The sequence below is a fragment of the Balaenoptera musculus genome, chromosome X (assembly GCF_009873245.2).
Source record: "Balaenoptera musculus isolate JJ_BM4_2016_0621 chromosome X, mBalMus1.pri.v3, whole genome shotgun sequence".
NCBI lineage: Eukaryota > Metazoa > Chordata > Mammalia > Artiodactyla > Balaenopteridae > Balaenoptera > Balaenoptera musculus.
The window spans coordinates 58,736,117-58,758,531 of NC_045806.1; the positions used below are offsets into that span (position 1 = coordinate 58,736,117).

General features: G+C 44.3%; 2 protein-coding genes and 1 non-coding gene across 3 annotated transcripts in view; 2 read left to right on the plus strand and 1 right to left on the minus strand.

The window, feature by feature from the left end:
• Positions 1-15,289, minus strand: part of ERCC6L (ERCC excision repair 6 like, spindle assembly checkpoint helicase) — a 49,816-nt gene extending 34,527 nt beyond the window's left edge. Inside the window, exon 1 of the mRNA XM_036840995.1 lies at positions 15,172-15,289. Coding sequence (XP_036696890.1) covers positions 15,172-15,239 — 68 coding nt within the window. The 5' untranslated portion in view covers positions 15,240-15,289. The remainder of the gene's footprint in view (positions 1-15,171) is intronic.
• Positions 1-22,415, plus strand: part of PIN4 (peptidylprolyl cis/trans isomerase, NIMA-interacting 4) — an 85,892-nt gene that overhangs the window by 46,676 nt on the left and 16,801 nt on the right. The window lies entirely within an intron of this gene.
• On the plus strand, positions 13,048-13,154 carry LOC118889364. Its single transcript, XR_005018500.1, has one exon. It is a non-coding gene; the product is annotated as a U6 spliceosomal RNA (small nuclear RNA).

Genomic DNA, 22,415 nt, shown 5'->3' on the forward strand with positions numbered 1-22,415 from the left:
TAAATAAATATTTTTTAAAAAATTAAAATATAGGACTTCACTGGTGGCGCAGTGGTTGGGAATCCACCTGCCAATGCAGGGGACACAGGTTCGATCCCTGGTCCGGGAGGATCCCACATGCCACAGAGCAACTGGGCCCATGCACCACAGCTGCTGAGCCTGCACTCTGGAGACTGTGAGCCACAGCTACTGAGCCCGCATGCCGCAACTACTGAAGCCCACACACCTGGGGCCCGTGCTCCGCAACGAGAGGCCACCGCAAGGAGAGGTCCGTGCACCTCAATGAGGAGTGGCCCCCACTCGCCGCAACTGGGGAGAGCCCGCGCGCAGCAGCAAAGACCCAACGCAGCCAAAAAAAACCCAAAAACCAAAAAAAACAAAAACAAAAAAATAAATTTAATTAAATCTAAAATATAAATAAGTAAAAATAAAGTACATTAGGGACTTCCCTGGTGGTCCAGTGGTTAAGACTCCGAGCTCCCAATGCAGGGGGCCTGGGTTTGATCTCTGGTCAGGGAACTAGATCCCACATGCCGCAACTAAGACCTGCATGCCGCAACTAAAGATCCCACACGCCGCAACAAAGTTCCCGCAATCCCACACACTGCAACTAAGACCTGGCATAGACAAATAAATAAATAAAATATTTTCTAAAAATTAAAAAGGGACTTCCCTGGTGGCACAGTGGTTAAGAATCAGCCTGGGGCTTCCCTGGTGGCACCGTGGTTAAGAATCCACCTGCCAATGCAGGGGACACAGGTTCAAGCCCTGGTGCGGGAAGATCCCACATGCTGCAGAGCAACTAAGCCCGTGCACCACAACTACTGAGCCTGCGCTCTAGAGCCCAAGAGCCACAACTACTGAGCCTACAAGCCACAACTACTGAGCCCATGAGCCACAACTACTGAAACCCACACACCTAGAGCCCGTGCTCCGCAACAAGAGAAGCCACCACAATGAGAAGCCCATGCACCGCAACAAAGAGTAGCCTCCGCTCGCCACAACTAGAGAAAGCCCATGCGCAGCAGCAAAGACCCAACATAGCCAAAAATAAATAAATAAAATAAATTTTTAAAAAAATGTTGGGCTTCCCTGGTGGCGCAGTGGTTGAGAGTCTGCCTGCCAATGCAGGGGACGCGGGTTCTAGCCCTGGTCTGGGAAGATCCCGCATGCTGCAGAGCGGCTGGGCCCGTGAGCCACAATTACTGAGCCTGCGCATCTGGAGCCTGTGCTCCACAACAAGAGAGGCCGCGATAATGAGAGGCCCGCGCACTGCAATGAACAGTGGTCCCCACTTGCCGCAACTAGAGGAAGCCCTTGCACAGAAACGAAGACCCAACACAGCCATAAATAAAAATAAATAAATAAGTAAAATTTTAAAAAAAGTGAGCAAAGGGAAATCAAGCAAGACTAAATTATAAAAAAAAAAATGTTTAAGCAGTGCCTTTAAAAAAAAAAAAGAATCAGCCTGCCAGTGCGGGGGACACAGGTTCGAGCCCTGGTCCAGGAAGATCCCACATGCCACAGAGCAACTAAGCCCGTGTGCCCCAACTACTGAGCCCACGCACCACAACTACTGAAGCCCGTGCACCTAGAGCCCGTGCTCCACAAGAGAAGCCACCGCAATGAGAAACCCGCGCAACACAACAAAAAGTAGCCCCCACTCGCCGCAACTAAAGAAAGCCCACACACAGCAACGAAGACCCAATGCAGCCAAAAATAAATAAATAAATAAACTTTAAAATAAATAAATAAATAAAACTAGACTTTCAAAAAAAATTTTTTTAAATAAAGTACATTAGAAGAAAAAGCAAAAGCAACTGGGGATATGAGAAGAAATCAGCAGAATCTAAGAAGCAGCAACCAGTGAGGTAGGAAGAAAGTCAGGAGAGTGAGGGGTCCTGGTGGCCAAATGAATCTAGCATTTTGTGGAGAAGTGATCAATTCTGTCAAGTACTACTGGTGGGTCAAGGAAGAGGAAGATTATGAACTCACCATTAGATTTATGAAAGTCGACCTTGACAAAAGCAGTTGGAGTAGAATGATAGAAGAAAGTGGGTGACATAGAGAATAGAAAGCAGATGGGTGACAGCAAGAGAGAGCTGACAACACAGAGTAAAAGCAAGTGAGTAACAGAGAGGGTGACACAGTGAGTGACATGGGAGAGAGGTTGGATGACAGATAAATGGAGGTCAGATAACTCTGCCAGTCATCATTTATTGCCTCTCAGTTCCAAATTCACCCCTCAATACCTGCTCTGTGATAATGACAGAATTCCTTTAAGCATCTCTCCTCTACAGCCAGCATGATGTTAAGCTTTCTCAGTAGAGGACGCCTGAGGGACACTACTGGAGGAGGGGGCTCTCCTGAAGTTGCCAGCTGCCGCTGCACAGGGGGTCAACCAAGTGACACACAGTCACCCACCCAGAACACACAGTCTTTCAACGACCTTGAAGTCTCCACCTGGCCTGGCGATAACCTTCTTGCAGCCCTCTCTACATGGGAACCAGCCACCCCAGCAGCTGCCTGTGCCCCAGGTCCCACCCCTTCTGCACTCCTACACCATGGGTTGCTGATAGCCTGCTCCCCACCTGCACTCCAGAAGGTTGCTTCCTATGAGCCCAGGGAGTGCAGACCAGCTCCAGCCTGGGCAAGCCAGCACAATTCTCTGCTATCCAGTGGGCTGAACTATACCTTCTCCAAGGAGGTCTGAACTTCAGCCTTGGGGAGAGGGCCTCCTTCCAAGTTTGTCCTTCCTTGGGTACTCTCCCTTAGTCCTAGGGCGCCATATGGAGTTTCCCTATTTCTTATAGCTACTCATTTATCAGTTTAATAACTCTTACTTTAAAATTCCTGTTTTAATATGCTGTATGGTTTCTACCTCCTGATTGGACCCAGAATGATACAGTGACAGAGAAAAAAAGAGGATGGGTGACTGAATAAGGGAGTGGGTAACAGAGAAAGAAAGTGGGTAACAGGGAAAGAGTGGGTAACAGAAAGAGAATGGGTAATAGAGGTAGAGAGTAGATGACAGAGATGGTGGGTGACAGAGAAAGGGGGTACAGAGGTACAGAGTGGGGAGGCTGACAGAGAGACAAAGAGTAAGTGGGTGAGAACGAATGGATGACAGTGTGAGCAGGTAGTTGAGAGTGTGAACAGGTGGGTGACAGAGAGGAGGGGTGGTAGGTGACAGAGAGATAATGGGAGAGAGGGAGAGAACGAGAGAGAGAGAGAATTATGAGTGCCAGAGAGGTAAAGCAGGTGACAGAGGTGGGTGACACAGAGAAAGAGATAATGGACAACAGAAAGAGACACAGGCAGGGGAGGGAGAGAGGGAGGGAGGGAATGCCAGAAAAAGAGAAAGAGGGGGCAACAGGGGGAGAGGGACAACACAGAGTGGAAGCAAGCAGGGGGTACAGAGAGCACAAGGGGGCGGTAGGCAAGAGAGGAGCTCGTGGGCGGGCATCACCAAGGGAGAGCATGACTGCCACAGAGAGTGTGTGACAGAGTCATTGTATGCGACAGAAGATGAAGGTGTGGCAAAAGGAAAACGTGCAGAGAGTGTATGACAGCAAGTCTCAGTTCACTTTCATCTCTTGGACAGGAGAGGCAAAGAAACAGGGAGGGAGAGGGACAAAAAAGTGAGAGGAGAGAGGGAGGAAGAAAGAGAGACAGAGAAACTGTGAGAGAAGGATTGTGCCAAGGAGTAGAATTATGAGCAAGAGAGAAGGGAGAGAATGTAGAGAAGGCGATGCTTTGTGTGAGGGGGTTTTGGTTTGGGGGGATTTGGAAGAGGATGAGAGAGATTGAGACAGATTAGGAGAAGTAAAAGAGGGAGTGGGGGAGTTGAGGGCTCATGAGAGATGGAATGTCAGAAGAGACAGAGAAATGTGAGAAAGGTGGGGATTGTGAGAGTATAAGATGATTGCGAGAGAAGGGGGTGCTTGTTGAGGGGGGTGGGAAAGAGACCATTTGAGCATGCTCACAAGAGAGCATGTGGAGTGAGTGAGACAGGTGCCAGCGTGACAGGCAGTGTTGTTGAAACCAAGCGGGGCCCTGTGGGGCTCCTGGACACGGAGGCCTTTTTGTCCCCTGTTTCTTGTAGACAAGACTCCAGCCACCATGACCTTCCCTGAGTTCCAAAGGGCAGATTCAAACAGTTGCTAATCAATGGGGGGAAACAGCCAAGAAACCACCTGAGGCAAGATTAAAAGGACCAGAGAAGCTCATCAAGATTAGGAGACAGACCACCTGAGACCCTACACACACCCTAATCTTGTCAGCAACCCCACCTCGGGAAGTATTGTTATAAAACTCATCAAATCCTCCGGGTGGGGGGGGGTGGACACATAGTTTTTTGAGGCAGGAGCCCGCTGCCCGCTGTGTCCCCCTTTGCCTGACAAGGTAATAAAGCTACTCCCTTTCTACTCCTCCAAAGCTCTGTCTCCACATTTCTATTCGGCACTGGTGAACAGAGGCCGGCTTTTCGGCAACAAAATTTGGGGGGCTCGCCTGGTATCTGACTCGTGGGCCGGCAGCCCCGTGGGGCCCCTCGGCTTAATCAGACGCTCGGAGGTTTCTCTGCACGCCAGCCTCCTTCAGGAGAGCAGAGGTTTGGAGGACTTCTCTGAGGCCAGATCACTAGGGATACCCTGCCATAGGGCTGTACCCCGATAATACCCGGATTGCCATCTCAGTAGTCGGAACTCCGAGATGGAGGTGGAGAACGGGAGAGAGGCTGCCCTAGCAACTGCCAAGGCCACCTTTGCCTTGAGAACACCCCCTCTTCTATCCACATCAGCCCGGACTTCCTGTTCTGAGAAAGCATTTCGGAGAAGGAGAAAAGTAGGATTAGGTACGTCACAACACCTCTGCCAGCATTTTTGGTAAGTCCCCCGGCATGCACACCGAGGCCGCTTGACCTGGTCCGTTTGGGGGAACTCTGGTTCCCGTTTGGGGATTTTCCATTAGGAAGATCCCATTTGTGAGGCGCAACTTGGACCAAGGCCACCAGCTTAGTGGGACTTAGAACCCGGTTTGAACCTTGGGCTGTTTGTTTTGTGTGTGTGTGTGGCTTCCTTTTGGCTGGCGAGAATTCTGGTTTTGCTTTCAGTTTTGTGCACATAGCTGTTTAATTCGACTCAATATGGGAAGCGCTTCCTCTTCCTCTCCATCTGACAGTCCCCTAGGGAAGATTTTGGCAGATTGGTCGACCTATAGCTATGAATCTATTTTAATTCTGTTTAGCCAATGTATATTCTTAAAAGTGAGGAGAGGTGTGGCCTTTGTATGGTGGCCTAAATTATTATACTATTCTTCAGCTAGAATTGTTTTGTCACAGGAATGGAAAGGCTGGGAATTCTCTCCACTCCATCTGGGCTAGCCACTTTGGCCTCACTCCCTTGCAGCAATTGAGCCACTCTGGGCCCCCTGAGAGCCAAATCTGGGTTTGTTCTCTTTCAAAAACTGAGCCAATCTGTTTGGAAGCCTTTGTCCGGGAGTGGAAGTGGAATTTTTAAACTATACCTCCTCTGAGTTTCTGTCTGTGTGGCCATAGCCTATCTGTCGTTTGTGTTTTTGTGTGTATTGTTTTGGGGTGAGCCACTCTCGCTTGTGTAGGGTGGGAAAATTCTACCGGATCATTGCGAGCCATTTTGAGTCCTCTGTTTGGGAGTGGAAATGGGCTACATCTTGTCTGATCTTTTGTTTGTGGGACCATGTTTGTTGTCTGTATGTATGTTTCTCAGTACTTGCATTGACTGGTTGAGACGAATAACAGGGCTCACATGTGACAACACCAGGGTACCCTATCGCATCGGGCTTTGCCTGTGGCAGAATGTTGGTTGGGATTTTCCCTTTTGGACTAGCCTTGTTGAAACCATGCACCTCAGATTGGGACTTGAACCCACGTGCCGGGACTCAAACCCAGCCAAAACCCAGACTGGGATTTGAAACCACGCAGCCAGGACTCAAACCCGGCCAAAACTCAGATTAGGACTCAAACTCACATGGCTGGGACTCAAACCCAGCCAAAACTCAGATTGGGACTCGAACCCACACGGCTGGGACTTGAACCTGGGCAAAACCCACGGTCTTCCAACTGAGATCACATACCTGGCTTCAGGACTTAATGAAGCTCAGGTCTTTTTTTTTTTTTTTTAGAAGTAATGGATTTACTTTACTTTATTTTATTTTTTTAACATCTTTATTGGAGTATGATTGCTTTAAAATGGTGTGTTAGTTTCTGCTTTATAACAAAGTGAATCAGCTGTACATATACATATATCCCCATATCTCCTCCCTCTTGTGTCTCCCTCCCACCCTCCCTATCCCACTCCTCTAGGTGGACACAAAGCACCGAGCTGATCAGAAGCTCAGGTTCTTGATGTCCCATCGCAGAAAGAATTCAGTGAGAGACAAAATGATAGGTAAGAAGTGGATTTATTTAGAGAGAAACACACTCCACAGACAGAGTGTGGGCCATGTCAGAAGGTGAGAAAGGCACCAGGGTATGGGATTGTCAGTTTTTATAGGGGTGGGTAATTTCATAGGCTAATGAGTGGGAGGAGTATTCCAGCTTTTTGGGGAAAGGGTGGGGATTTCCAGGAATTGGGCCACAGCCCACTTTTTGATCTTTATGGTTGGCCTTGGAACTGTCATGGCGCCTGTGGGTGTGTCATTTAACTTGCTGATGTGTTACAATGTGCGTATACTGAGGCTTAAGGTCTAGTGGAAGTCCACTTGTCCTGCCATCTTGGACCCATTTGGTTCTAATCAGTTTATGTCATGTCCTTGGACTATGTCATTCTTTCAAAGGTTGTTCCCTGCCCACTTCCCTCCTGTTTCATTGTTATGGATGACCAGAGTTCTATTCAATCTTGTAACGGCCCCCCCAGGGTATTTTTACAAAACTAGGAGATCTTCAGCTATGCCCCCATGAAAAGGAATTGTTATTTCTCTCCCCCTGTGCCCGGGCCCTCCGGAACACTTATCTAGACCATCTCTAGTTCCTGAGACTCAAGAAAAAGGCAGGGAAAGAAGGCCTTTTTTGTGGAAGGGGGAAAACTGAGGTCTCTGGTTCGGTCTTTATGTAAAAGTTAACTTGTAAATGAGCTCTGTTTAATTGACTTGAAAGTCAGCTCTTACAAACTAAATCTAAATGTCTAGAAAATTGGCCAAGATAAATTTTAGGACCACATGATCTAGGAAATATTCAGTACTGAATTGATATCTGCTACTGAAGGTGGCTTAAGCTTGTTGGTTTGATTAATATAGACATGTCTTTAGAGTCATCAAGGTTAAATAATTCAAGTGAGATAACAGCTTTGGGGTAAACTCTTTAGAAACAATTGTTTCAGGAATGTGTACTTAAGAATAATCTCTTCAGCTACTTTGTAGCTTAAAAATTTAGAGTTAAGTTAAATGATGGAAGTTTATTGAATAAGTAGGCCATTTACAAATAAAATAAGATACTGAAACATTAGTTAGTGAATATTGGCTTACCTTGGCAGAGAGAGAAACTAAAGGTGTTTGGTGCCACCCTGAGATACTCTCCATAAGAAAGCACATGTTTTTAGAGTTGTGCATGATCAGGATTTTCTAAGATTGGATTAAATCTAGTTGGATAAATGGATTTTGTTGGGAGTGGGCTAAGGCAAGACCAGATTTGGTTTCTCCCTTCAACGTTTTCTTGGAATACTGCTTTTGATAACAGCTTGTGAGTTCCTTTGCCTTTAAGTGATCTGTATTTGCCGTTGAAATCTTTTCACTTTGGTTAAGTAAATAAGTATTGTTTGACAGTTTCTAAAAGTTCTTTTGACCTCCAGCTAACTTTGAGATGCTTCAGAGGGCCCCCTGAGTCATCTCAGAGAGAAAGATTTAACTAGAATTATTTGGTATGTTAAATCAGATGTAATCAGTTAAATTAAATGTAATCCCGGTTATTGTAACCAAGTTTCTTTACCGATTACATTGCAATCAGATGTTTAACTATGCCCTTTTTTTTTTTTTTTTTTTTTTTTTTTTTTTTTTTTTTTTTTTTTTTTTTTTTTTAATTTTTATTTATATATTTATGGCTGTGTTGGATCTTCGTTTCTGTGCGAGGGCTTTCTCTAGTTGTGGCAAGCGGGGGCCACTCTTCATCGCGGTGCGCGGGCCTCTTGCTATCGCGGCCTCTCTTGCTGCGGAGCACAGGCTCCAGACGCGCAGGCTCAGTAATTGTGGCTCACGGGCCTAGTCGCTCCGCGGCATGTGGGATCTTCCCAGACCAGGGCTCGAACCCGTGTCGCCTGCATTGGCAGGCAGATTCTCAACCACTGCGCCACCAGGGAAGCCCATGCCCTTTTTTTTAAAAGTCTTTCTGTCATTTATAGACAGTTATTATTGTACTCTGCTTTTGCAAAGTGCTTCATCTTCAAGAAGATTTATGTGAAGGACCCCTTTTGACAAATACAGGTCTCTGATAAATTTCACATCATACTGCTGAGCTAGATAAGAAAAAGAAAATCTTAATGGAGAATCTGATGGCTTCATAAAAAGTTAACAAAAGGATTGGTTACTGAGTGAACTGGTGAATATGGTTATAATGTTTTTTGTTTTTTCTTTTTTTTGGTCTGGAATATCACTGGTTACTTAACATTACAGACTTACTTTGAAAGCAAATGTCTTGGTTTGGCTGTGTTCAATGGAGATGAGGGTGATTTTAGGGAAAAAGATTATGTTTCAATAGATATAAAATTCTAGATCTGTTAATTAAAGTCTGTATTTATGGAAGTTATTGTGTTAGTCACACTTTTGCCCTGATGTTTAGGAGAAGAGGAAAATTACCTAGTAAAGTTATCAGACTGTAATTATTCATGATGTATCACTGTTTGCTTTAGGTCTACTGCTAAAAGCACATGTACAATGCTTATGTGACAATTGGGCATAAATGATAAAATGTATGGCCTATAAAGCCTTTCCTCAACATACCTCTGAGCTTCTTCAGTTTTGCTCTGATCAGCTTTCCCCCAGTGAGGATTAACTAGGCAAATATAAAGGAGGCCTAGCACCTAGGGACATGATCTATACCTGGGGTGAAGAGCTGAATCACTCTGGCACCGAGGGATAGATATTTTGATCATCAATGTCTTCTATTGAAAGACTTGCAATCAAAAGGAGAAATGAAAGAAAAAAAAAATCTGCACTTATTGAAGTATGAGGAAGTCACTCTGGCCTATACATGGTTTAACTTTAAAAAGCGACCTGTTTTGTGGCCTTTCGGACATGCATTGTACATCTCCTTTAACATTGAAGAGGGGAATGCATTTGAAAGTCAAAATAGAGTAACTATGGTAAAACTAGGTGACCACTGTGGATGTGATTCCAGATGCATTTATTCCTGTATTGTTTCGAACTTGAATTTTCTGAGCTATATCAGACTCTGGGATGCCACAAGGATTTAAAAATTCCCCCACCCTCTTCAACGAGATTTTGGTTAAAGATTTAAGAGGATTACACCTGTATCAAGGTGGAGTAGAGGCCTTTCCAGCCAGAATAGGAAAAGCATCTGGAAGTGACAAAAACACTTCTTAAGGACATTATTCCTACGTACTGCCTTTCCTCTACTATTCAGAGTAGCAATGGATCTGCTTTTGTCGCAGAAATAACACAAACAGCAAATAAAGCTTTAGGTATAAAATGGAAACTTCACTCAGCATGGACACCCCAATCTACAGGAAAAGCTAAGAAGATGAATCACAGGAAACTCATCTAAAATGGGACAAGGCCTTGCCAATTGCTCTCCTCTGTATACTGGTGGCCCCAAGAAGCTGGCTAGGATTGAGCCCTTATGAAATTATATACAGGAAACCATTCTTAGCTCCTAAGAGTAAAAAGAAGAGAAACATTTCTAATGTAGGAAGAAAAAAATTAAACAGTATGTACAACAGGTTGGTCAATTGTTAACTGCTATGCATAAGTTTATGTTCCACAGGTCTCCCCCTTGCCTGGCAGTTCCCTTACATCCCTTCAAAGCATCCCTGGGAGACCAGGTGCTGCTGAAGGTTTGGAAAAACAAGGACCCGAGTGGCAGCAGGAGGAAAAATGGAAGGGGCCATACAAGATGTCCTCCTTACTATTCACACCTCCTTAAAACTGGATGGAATTAAACCATGAATATATCACACTAGAGTAAAAAGATTATCTGAAACCGATGAACCCAGCCTGCCCCCAGCCTGCCACAGCAGAGGAACAGATCTGCAGGAAGTCGATGTCTCGCCCTTTGGGAAATCTTAAGTATTTGTTCCAACAACCAGATGAAAGTTCTGTTTTCTTATCCTTTCTCATACCTTTTACCTACAAAACTACAGATTCATATGCTGACTCTTTCGATAATTCTAACTGCTAGATATGTGGTCAGTTTCCTATTTCCAGGTCTTCGGAATTGCCTTGGTGGGTTTCCTCCCTTACAGGGAATGGTTTGGAAACAACTGGCTTCAGACATACTCTCCTGAATTCCTAAGGAAATGAGATGTATTCTGTCTACTAAAGTTCTAGTTATCACTCCTCTTACCTCTAACCTGGTCTGTTGTATCAAAATGGCAGAACAAGGGATTGAGATCTTAATCATATAAGACTCAGATCCAGGACTTGGAACTCAAATATTTCTAATTTGGTATCTATTCCCCAAAATTTAGGCAGGACTATGCCCCATCTCAGCAGAAGTAGTCAGAGTGGTTGTTGACCCGTTCCCTAAAAGATCTGGGGAAACATAAAACCGAAATGGGGATTAAAACTGAGTCCCCTGCCGAGTTCATGATTAACATCTTTATCCAAAACGATTGTTCCCTTTTCTCATCCAACATCTGTTCTCCTCAAGACTGAGGAGTATCAAAGAAAAGGGGGACGTGAAACCAAGCAGGGCCCGTGAGGCTCCTGGACACGGAGGCCTTTTTGTCCCCTGTTTCTTGTAGGCAAGACTCCAGCCGCCATGACCTTCCCTGAGTTCCAAAGGGCAGATTCAAACATTTGCTAATCAATGGGGGGAAACAGCCAAGAAACCACCTGAGGCAAGATTAAAAGGACCAGAGAAGCTCATCAAGATTAGGAGACCCTACACACACCCTAATCTTGTCAGCAACCCCACCTTGGGAAGTATTGTTATAAAACTCATCAAATCCTCCTGGGGGGGCGGTGAGGACACATAGTTTTTCGAGGCAGGAGCCTGCTGTGTCCCCCTTTGCCTGGCGAAGTAATAAAGCTACTCCTCCAAAGCTCTGTCTCCCACGTTTCTATTAGGCAGCAGTGAACAGAGGCCAGGTTTTCGGCAACACTGGGGAATCAGCACAAGCTGCTTGCTCAGGGAAAGGACGGGGTGGGGGACTAAAGGTCTTAAGCCTTATCCCCATTTTCCAGATGAGAAAATTGAGGCTCAGAAGTCAGGGGACTTACTTGAGGCCTCCCAGCTAACAAGTGCCAGAGTCATAATTTGAACCCCAAATGGCCCAACTCTGAAGCCAGCACTCTACCCCCCACACACTGCCTCCCTCTGTTTTCCCCAAGTCTTCTTTAAGGAAGTCATGTAACTCAGTCCAAAGATGTGTTTCACTCCTCTGTAAGGAGACCTTTTGTCTTCTAACAGCCTTAAAACATTCTTTTTTTGGAAAGGGAGAGGGAACTATTCCACTGCTCCAATTGATTTCTTTGTACTACAACAAAATTTAAAACTTCTGTGCATCAAAGGACACAATCAACAGAGTGAAAAGGCAACTTACAGAATGGGAGAAAATATTTGCAAATCATACATCTGGTAAGAAGTTAATATACAGAGTATATAAGGAATTACAACTCAACAACAACAAAACAAACAACCCAATTAAAAAATGGGCAAAGGACTTGAATAGATATTTCTCCAAAGAAAATATACAAATGGTCAATAAGCACATGAAAAGATGCTCAACATCACTAACCATTAGGGAAGTGCAAATCAAAACCCCAATGAAATACCACTTCAATATCGTTAGGATGGCTAGTAACAACAACAACAAAATAAGTGTTGGAGAGAATGTGAAGACACTGGAACCCTTGGGCACTGTTGGTGGGAGTGTAAAAGGGTGCTGCTGCTATAGAAGACAGTATGGCAGTTCCTCAAAAAATTAAAAGTAGAATTACCATAAGATCCAGCAATCCCACTTCTGGATATATACCCAAAAGAATTGAAAGCAGGATCTCAAAGAGATATCTGTACACCCACATTCACAGCAGCACTATTCACAATAGTCAAGAGAGGGAAGCAACCCAAATATCCATCAACGGATAAATGAATAAACAAAATGTGACATTATGCATACAATGGAACATTATTCAGTCTTAAAAAGGAAGGAAATCCTGTCACATGACACAACATGGATGAGTCTTGAGGACATTATGCTACATAAAATAAACCAGTCATGGGCTTCCCTGGTGGCGCAGTGGTTAAGAATCCACCTGCCAATGCAGGGGACATGGGTTCGATCCCTGGCCCGGGAAGATCCCCCATGCCTTGGAGAAACTAAGCCCATGCGCCACAACTACTGAGCCTGCGCTCTACAGCCCATGAGCCACAACTACTGGACCCACATGCCACAACTACTGAAGCCCACGCACCTAGAGCCAGTGCTCCGCAACAAGAGAAGGCACAACAATGAGAAGCCCGATCACCGCAACAAAGAGTAGCCCCTGCTCGCCACAACTAGAGAAAGCCTGTGCACAGCAACAAAGACCCAACACAGCCAAAAATAAAAATAAATTTATTTTAAAAATTAAAAAAATAAACCAGTCACAAAAAGACAAATACTGTATGATTGTACTTATATATAAGATCCCTAGAGAAGTCAAATTCACAGAGAAGTAGAATGGTGGTTGCCAGGGGCTGGGGGAGAGAGGAATGAGGAATTGTTGTCTAATAGGTATAGAGTTTTAGTTTTGCAAGATGAAAAGAGTTCTGGAGATGGATGATGGTAATGGTTGAACAACAATGTTAATGTATTTAATACCACTGAACTGTACACTTAAGAATAGTTAAAATGGGTGCTCACTTTGGCAGCACATATACTAAAATTGGAACAATACAGAGAAGATTAGCATGGCCTCTGTGCAAGGATGACACGCAAATTCGTGAAGCATTCCGTATTTTTGGAGTTTGGAATTAGCAGATGCGAACTATTATATATAGAATGGATAAACAACAAGGTCCTACTGTATAGCACAGGGAACTATACTCAATATCCTGTAATAAACCATAATGAAAAAGAATATGAAAAAGTATACCTGAAACTAACACGATACTGTAAATCAACTATACTTCAATTTAAAAAGATTTTTTTAATTTTAAAGAATATATATAAGTAAAAATGAATCACTTTGCTATATACCAGAAACTAACACAACATTGTAAATAAAAACACTTCAATAAAAAATAAATTTTAAAAAAATAATGATTAAGATGGTAAATTTTACGTTGTATTTTATAATAATTTAAAGAAAATTTTAAATGCTCATTCCCACATCACCATGTCCTCCACCCTTAGCCATCTGGTGAATGTTTATTCGTTTCTCAACACCAATGTCTCCTCTTGTGAGCCCTTCCCTTACTCACTGATCCTTGTAGTTGGCCATTCCCTCCTGTAGTATGCCTTGCACATTGTACCTCTTACAGCACTTATCAAACAATATAGCACTTATGGTCTACCTATCCCTTTCCACGACTAGATTATAAGCAATTTGGGGGCAAGGACAGTGTTTCACTCCTCTCTGTATCCCCTAGGCCTGGGGCTTGGTAGACTGGAAAAACCCACGAAAGGCTTTTGTAGGGGGGGTATCTTAAAATTAATGCTTATTTTTGTATATTAAAGCACAGCATACACAAAAATCATTGAAAAACTACAAAAGGAAAATATTTTACCATATATAACAAGAATTTTAAATCTTTAATATATTAATATATATTTAAATAATTTTAAAAAGCTAGTTCCAAAGAGAAAGATGAGTGTTGAACCTTGACTGAAAATGTATACATTAAATTATAAACGTAAAATAGAATAGAAAATATTTAAATTTAGTAAGAATAATATCATAAGGCATTACCAATCTTTATTTATTAAAAGAAAATGGATTTCAAAATGGTGATTTTGTGATACAGCCACTATGGAGAACAGTATGGAGGTTCCTTAAAAAACTAAAAATAGAACTACCATATGACCCAGCAATCCCACTACTGGGCATATACCCTGAGAAAACCATAATTCAAAAAGAGTCATGTACCACAGTGTTCACTGCAGCTCTATTTACAATAGCCAGGACATGGAAGCAACCTAAGTGTCCATCGACAGATGAATGGATAAAGAAGATGTGGCACATATATACAATGGAATATTACTCAGCCATAAAAAGAAACGAAATTGAGTTATTTGTAGTGAGGTGGATGGTCCTAGAGTCTGTCATACAGAGTGAAGTAAGTCAGAAAAAGAAAAACAAATTCCGTATGCTAACACATATATATGGAATCTTAAAAAAAAAAAGATTCTGAAGAACCTAGGGGCAGGGCAGGAATAAAGACCCAGATGTAGAGAATGGACTTGAGGACATGGGGAGGGGGAAGGGTAAGCTGGGATGAAGTGAGAGAATGGCATGGACATATATACACTACCAAACGTAAAACAGATAGCTAGTAGGAAGCAGCCACATAGCACAGGTAGATAAGCTAGGTGCTTTGTGTCCACCTAGAGGGGTGGGATAGGGAGGGTGGGAGGCAGACGCAAGAGGGAGGAGATATGGGGATATATGTATATATAGCTGCTTCACTTTGTTATAAAGCAGAAACTAACACTCCATTGTAAAGCAATTATACTCCAATAAAGATGGTTAAAACTAAATGGTGATTTTGAAAGCTGTAGACCCGAAAAAGCCTGGATCGATTGAAGTTCTGGCTCTTAAGGAGTTCATACTGGAGAGTTATTTGACCCGGGGCATCGGGGGCTCCCCAGGCTTTAGAAATCTGGGGAGATTCCCACGCCTCCTCCCAGAACACGGGCGCGCATCTCATACGGCTCCACCTCAACCGTTGGGCCCCTGGGAGGGTCCAAGGGACCCCACCCCCACACCCACTCCCGGCCAGGGCCTGTGAACTAGACCCGCCCAGCGACCCAAATGTACCTCAGGTAACGGGCAGCCTGCTCTGGGCTTAAGGCCCCAGCTTCCGCAAACCCTCGGGACGCCTCCATGACCCTCAGATTGGGCTCCGTGTATCTCGACCGCGGATTGAACTTCCCTCGCTCCCGCCCTGCGCATGAGCCTTGCGCGTGGAGGCGGGGCAGGGCCAACGGACAGTGTAGCGGCCGGCCAATCCCCTGCACCGCGCTCCGGCGCCGCCGCCTGAGCCCCGCCCACGAAGGTCGCGCGCATGCGCCTACGCGCGCTAGGGGGGTGTAGAGGCGGTGGCTGACCCCGTGGCGGGGGGTGGGTTCTGTCCTCTTGTCGCCTGTTGCGTTTTCACTCTAGTCCAAACCACGCTGCGGCGAATTTTTGTGTGCGTGTGATATCCTTGTGAGTGGAGTAGACCGCCTGATATGATCTCAGTCGTTTTAGTGGCCCTTAGAAACTTCCTCCACAGCCTGGATCCCCAAATATCCTCCCTTCCCTGCTCGCCAACGTCTGGTACCGAGCGTGCTTTGAATTCATACACCCTAGGAGGCATAGTCCTCGTGATTTAAACTCACAGTAAAGAAGAGTCTTCATTGTGACCACCTAGAGGGGTGGGATAGGGAGGGAGGGAGATGCAAGAGGGAAGAGATATGGATGGGAACATGTGTATATGTATAACTGATTCACTTTGTTATAAAGCAGAAACTAACACACCATTGTAAAGTAATTCTACTCCAATAAAGATGTTAAAAAAAAATTAAGCCAAAAGTCTCATTTGCGAAATAAATAGTGCTGTTGTGTATGGTCACCACCATTTCTTCAGAAGCTCCAAATGAGATGCAGTCATATTTTCAAAGGCAGAGCTCAGGGCTTCAGGTAATGTGGTGACTGAGTTTAAGTGGCTTCCTTGGGCAATGCTAAATAGGTTTGTGAGCCAACAAAAATTGTCCTTTTTCACATACTGGCAAGAACATGGACATTATGATTTCTCGAGGCACTAATTAACATTCAGTATTTGAAAACTCACCTATTGACCCAGTCATATGCCTACCACATATCCAGAAGATTTTAAGCTTTTTGTAAATTTCGTAGAACGTTAGTGTTAAGGGAAACACCGACTGAAACCACCCGCCCTGGCCAGGCACCATAGTAACCACTTGTGTGAGTTATCTTAAAACAGGAGGTCCTGGTAAGGAATATGGAGCTGACAAGCTACCAGCAACCAGAGTTAAAAAGGGAACTTAGGGCTTCCCTGGTGGCACAGTGGTTGAGAATCTGCCTGCCAATGCAGGGGACACGGGTTCGAGCCCTGGTCTGGGAAGATCCCACATGCCGCGGAGCAACTGGGCCCGTGAGCCCCAACTACTGAGCCTGAGCGTCTGGAGCCTGTGCTCTGCAACAAGAGAGGCCACGATAGTGAGAGGCCCGCGCACCGCGATGAAGAGTGGCCCCCGCTTGCCACAACTAGAGAAAGCCCTCTCACAGAAACGAAGACCCAACACAGCCATAAATAAATAAATAAATAAATAACCAAATACTTTAAAAAAAAAAAAAGGGAACTTAAAGAAGGTGGTCTACTTTCCTGGTTTATATGACTTTAAGTCATATGTTCATGTGACTTTAGGCCCTCTGTTAAGAGGGTTTTTAGTATACCACTACTATCCCCATTTTTCAGATGTGAAAATTGAGGCTCAGAGAAATAAAGTGACTTGGCCTAAGGTTCCAAAGCTGGGAAATGGTAGGGCCAGAATTCCATACCAAGTCTATGTGAACACAAATCTGTGCTCATTCACAGTGTCACACTGCCTATTGCTGCATAGAAGAGGGGAGTGGTGGGAAATGAGGTTTCAGGGGTAGTTGGAAGCCAGTTTGTGAAGGAGCTTGTTTACCCTGCTGAAGTGTTTGAATCACTTCTTCTCCTGGAGGCAAGTTTGAATTGGGGATGGGGGGTAGGGAGTCAAGTGTATAGGTGCCCTGGGTACCCAAAGGATGAGTGTGGTGAGAAAAAGGGCTGGTGGAGAGAATTCCATTGAAAAGAAAAGAGAGATAGGAGCACAAAAATCTTTATCTTGAGTCTGAGGAAGGCCATCTCTAGTTGTGCTTTGGCTCAGTGTCTGCCATCATCACTCATACCCTTGGAATTGTTGAGAACCCAGGATGAAGCAAAGCAGAACCCTGATTGCTGCCTTAGGCCGCTGCCGCTATCTTGGCTTTGGAGAAAAGCTAAAAGGAATGCCCTCAGGAGCCATGCTACTCCCGGTCTGTTACCCTGGGACAGTGATCTCCAAAGACCCTGATCATTAGATAAAAGGACCAACTCTCCTGCTTGCCTGCCCTTAGGCTACTGGATTTTTCTCAGTGCCATTTTCACACAGCCACAGGACTCCCCCTCTGTAAACACAAAGTCCTCCAGCTCTCCTTCCCTCCCCCTCAGTCCTGCAGTAGCTGCTTCCTTTGGGCCCTTCTCAGTGCCTTCTGGAGTGCCAGCTCCCACCACAGGGTGCCAATGACCTAGGAAACTTGCCACGCAGGACTCCTAGTCCTCCTCTGTAAATGGTCACACACATTCACAGGCTGAAAATAAGAGAGAGGTTGGGGAGGATTTAGAGTGGATAAATGGAGAGAATGAAAAGAAGATCAAAATAAGAGTTACCACTCATACTGAAGAATAAAAACCATATGATCATCTCAATAGATGCAGAAAAAGCTTTTGATAAAATTCAACACCCATTTATGATAAAAAACTCTCCAGAAAGTGGGCATAGAGGGAACCTACCTCAACATAATAAAGGCCATATGCAACAAACCCACAGCAAACATCATTCTCAATGGTGAAAAACTGAAAGCATTTCCTCTAAGATCAGGAATGAGACAAGGATGTCCACTCTCGCCACTATTATTCAACATAGTTTTGGAAGTCCTAGCCACGGCAATCAGAGAAGGAAAAGAAATAAAAGGAATACAAATTGGAAAAGAAGAAGTAAAACTGTCACTGTTTGCAGATGATATGAAACTATACATAGAGAATCCTAAAGATGCCACCAGAAAACTACTAGAGCTAAACAATGAATTTGGTAAAGTTGCAGGATTCAAAATTAATGCACAGAAATCTCTGGCATTCCTATACACTAACAATGAAAGATCAGAAAGAGAAATTAAGGAAACAATCCCATTCACCATTGCAACAAAAAGAATAAAGTACCTAGGAATAAACCTACCTAAGGAGGTAAAAGACCTGTACTCAGAAAACTATAAGACACTGATGAAAGAAATCAAAGATAACACAAACAGATGGAGAGATATACCATGTTCTTGCATTGGAAGAATCAATATTGTGAAAATGACTATACTACCCAAAGCAATCTACAGATTCAGTGCAATCCCTATCAAATTACCAGTGGCATTTTTTACAGAACTAGAACAAAAAAATCTTAAAATTTATATGGAGACACAAAAGACCCCGAATAGCCAAAGTAGCCTTGAGGGAACAAAACGGAGCTGGAGGAATCAGACTCCCTGACTTCAGACTATACTACAAAGGTACAGTAATCAAGACAATATGGTAGGGCTTCCTTGGTGGCGCAGTGGTTAAGAATCCACCTGCCAATGCAGGGGACACGGGTTTGAGCCCTGGTCCGGGAATATCCCGCATGCTGTGGAGCAACTAAACGCATGCACCGCAACTACTGAGCCTGTGCTCTAGAGCCTGCGAGCCACAACTACTGATCCCGTGAGCCACAACTATGGAAGCCCGTGCACCTAGAGCCCATGCTCTGCAACAAGAGAAGCCACCGCAATGAGAAGCCTGCGCACCACAACGAAGAGTAGCCCCAACTCGCCGCAACTAGAGAAAGCCCACGCGCAGCAATGAAGAAGACCCAACACAGCCAAAACTAAATAAATAAAATAAATTAATTAATTAAAGAAAAAAAAGACAATATGGTACTGGCACAAAAACAGAGATATAGATCAATGGAACAGGATAGAAAGCCCAGAGATAAACCCACGCACCTATGGTCAACTAATCTATGACAAACGAGGCAAGGATATACAGTGGAGAAAAGACAGTCTCTTCAATAAGTGGTGCTGGGAAAACTGGACAGCTACATTAAAAGAATGAAATTAGAACACTCCCTAACAGCATACACAAAAATAAACTCAAAAAGGATTAGAGGGCTTCCCTGGTGGTGCAGTGGTTGAGAGTCTGCCTGCCAATGCAGGGGACACGGGTTCGAGCCCTGGTCTGGGAAGATCCCACATGCTGCGGAGCAACTGGGCCTGTGAGCCACAACTACTGAGCCCGCGCGTCTGGAGCTTGTGCTCCTCAACAAGGAGGCCACGGCAGTGAGAGGCCCGCACACCACGATGAAGAGTGGCCCCCGCTTGCCACAACTTGAGAAAGCCCACGCACAGAAACGAAGACCCAACACAGCCAAAAATAAATAAATAAATAAATAAATAATTTAAAAAAAAAAGGATTAGAGAGCTAAATGTAAGACTGGACACTATAAAACTCTTAGAGAAAAACATAGGAAGAACACTCTTTGACATAAATCACAGCAAAATCTTTTTTGATCCACCTCCTAGAGTAATGGAAATAAAAACAAAAATAAACAAATGGGACCTAATGAAACTTAAAAGCTTTTGCAAAGCAAAGGAAACTACAAAAAAGATGAAAAGACAACCCTCAGAATGGAAGAAAATTTTGCAAATGAATCAACGGACAAAGGATTAATCTCCAAAATATATAAACAGCTCATGCAGCTCAATATTAAAAAAACAAACAACCCAATCAAAAAATGGGCAGAAGACCTAAATAGACACTTCTCCAAAGAAGACATACAGATGGCCAAGAAGCACATGAAAAGCTGCTCAACATCACTAATTATTAGAGAAATGCAAATCAAAATTACAATGAGGTATCACCTCACACCAGTTAGAATGGGCATCATCAGAAAATCTACAAACAACAAATGCTAGAGAGGACATGGAGAAAAGGGAACCCTCTTGCACTGTTGGTGGGAATGTAAATTGATGCAGCCACTATGGAGAACAGTATGGCAGTTCCTTAAAAAACTAAAAATAGGGGCTTCCCTGGTGGCGCAGTGGTTGAGAATCTGCCTGCCAATGCAGGGCACACAGGTTCGAGCCCTGGTCTGGGAAGATCCCACATGCTGCAGAGCAGCTGGGCCCATGAGCCACGATTACTGAGCCTGTGCGTCTGGAGCCTGTGCTCTGCAACAAGAGAGGCCATGATAGTGAGAGGCCCACGCACCGCGATGAAGAGTGGCCCCCGCTTGCCACAGCTAGAGAAAGCCCTCGTGCAGAAACGAAGACCCAACACAGCCATAAATAAAGAAATAAAATAAATAAATAAAGCATGACACAAATTAAGCAATGTGAATACCATCAAGCTTTAAAAAAAAATGAAATAGGGCTTCCCTGGTGGCGCAGTGGTTGAGAATCTGCCTGCCAATGCAGGGGACACGGGTTCGAGCCCTGGTCCGGGAAGATCCCACATGCCGCGGAGCAACTAAGCCCGTGCGCCACAACTACTGGACCCACGTGCCACAACTACTGAAGCCTGTGCTCCGCAACGAGAAGCCACCGCAATGAGAAGCCCACGCACCACAACAAAGAGTAGCCCCCACTCGCTGCAACTAGAGAAAGCCTGCACACAGCAACAAAGACCCAACGCAGCCAAAAAATAAATAAATTAAATAAATAAATTAAAAAAAATAAAAAAGAACAATAACTATTACTAATAGAGCACTTGAGTGCCAGGCCTTGTTGTATGCGCTTTACATATATTAACTCTTTTAATCCTCACGACAACCTTGTTAGGTAGTGTATACCATTATTAAAATCCCTTTATAGATAAGGAAACTGAGGCACAAGAAAGACTGAATAAGTTTTACAAGTTTACACAGCTTGTGAGTGGTAACGCTGAGTTTCAAACACAAGCAGCCTGGCTTTTGACTTTTTGCTCTTAAATACAATGCTAGTTAGATATAGAAAGCAGCTGATAGGTGAAAAGAAGGATTCATTCTTCTATTATTCATTTATTTAATAAATATATGTTAAGCCTTTACAAGTTGGCCAGGCAAGGATATGGGTGCTGGGGAACAGTGGTGAGCAAAGCAGACAGACAGATTCTTGCTATCAAGGAGTTTAAATTTTGATTGGGGGCTGGGGGTTGGGTACACTTGAAACAATGATCACGCAAGCATGTGGAAAATTACAGACCACGGTGAGGTTTGTAAGCAGGAAAACTCCAGGGAGTTCTGAGAGCATCTGATGAGGTACCTGACCCAGTCTGGAAGGGCTGGGAAAGGTTTCTCTGAGAAAGTAGTATTTGAGCTGAGAGCTGAAGGATAAAGAGGAGTTAATTAAACAAAAAATAAATAAAAAGGGAAGGGAAGAGCATTTCAGGAAGAGGGAAGAGCATTACTAAAAACCCTGTGACAGGAGAAAGCTTGATGCATGGGAAGAATTGAAAAGGATAAGGTGATTGGAGCAAAGCCTAGAATGCTAAAGTTGGAACCGTTTTCTGGAGTCCAGTGCAATGTCACAGGTGAGGGAACTGCCACTGGGAAAGAAGGATGTGGCTTGTCTGAGGTTACACCCTGAATCAGTGGCAGAAATGGGATTCAGACCTAAGTTCCTTGACTCCCAGCCAAGTGCTCTTTCCAGTACAGACCTCGGCTTCCCTGCATTTGAGGAGGAGGGAAGCCAACTTGGTGTCAGCAAAATGCTGCTCTTGGGGACTGAGAATGGGAGAGAGTATTTTTAGAGATAGATAGGTAAAAATAACCAGATGAAGTCTTCATGGGCAAGGAGACCAAGAGTGGGTTGGGGGCATAAAAAAGAAGAAAGTGATTTGGAAACAGAAAGAATTTAATTTGTGATTCCCAGATACCTAATTAGGCTTTCCTCCCCTATTTCTAGCTAAGGTTCTAAAGTGGATGGAGGTTTTGTTGGCAGGTGGAGAAGGGGACTGAGACTGAGGTCTTAATTCCCTCTTTTGAGGGTGAGAGGCGTCTGTTCCAGGGGAAGCAGGAGGGAAGGTGCTCGGAGGAGGTGAGTCATCTCCAGCTCCGCCAGCAGGGGGAGCCGGAAACCAAATTTCCTAAGAATGGCAGCTGGCCTGGCCCCAGGGCTGGATAAATTCTTTTCTTTTTTTAAATTAAATTTACATATTTTGGGGGCTTCCCTGGTGGCGCAGTGGTTGAGAATCTGCCTGCCGATGGAGGGTA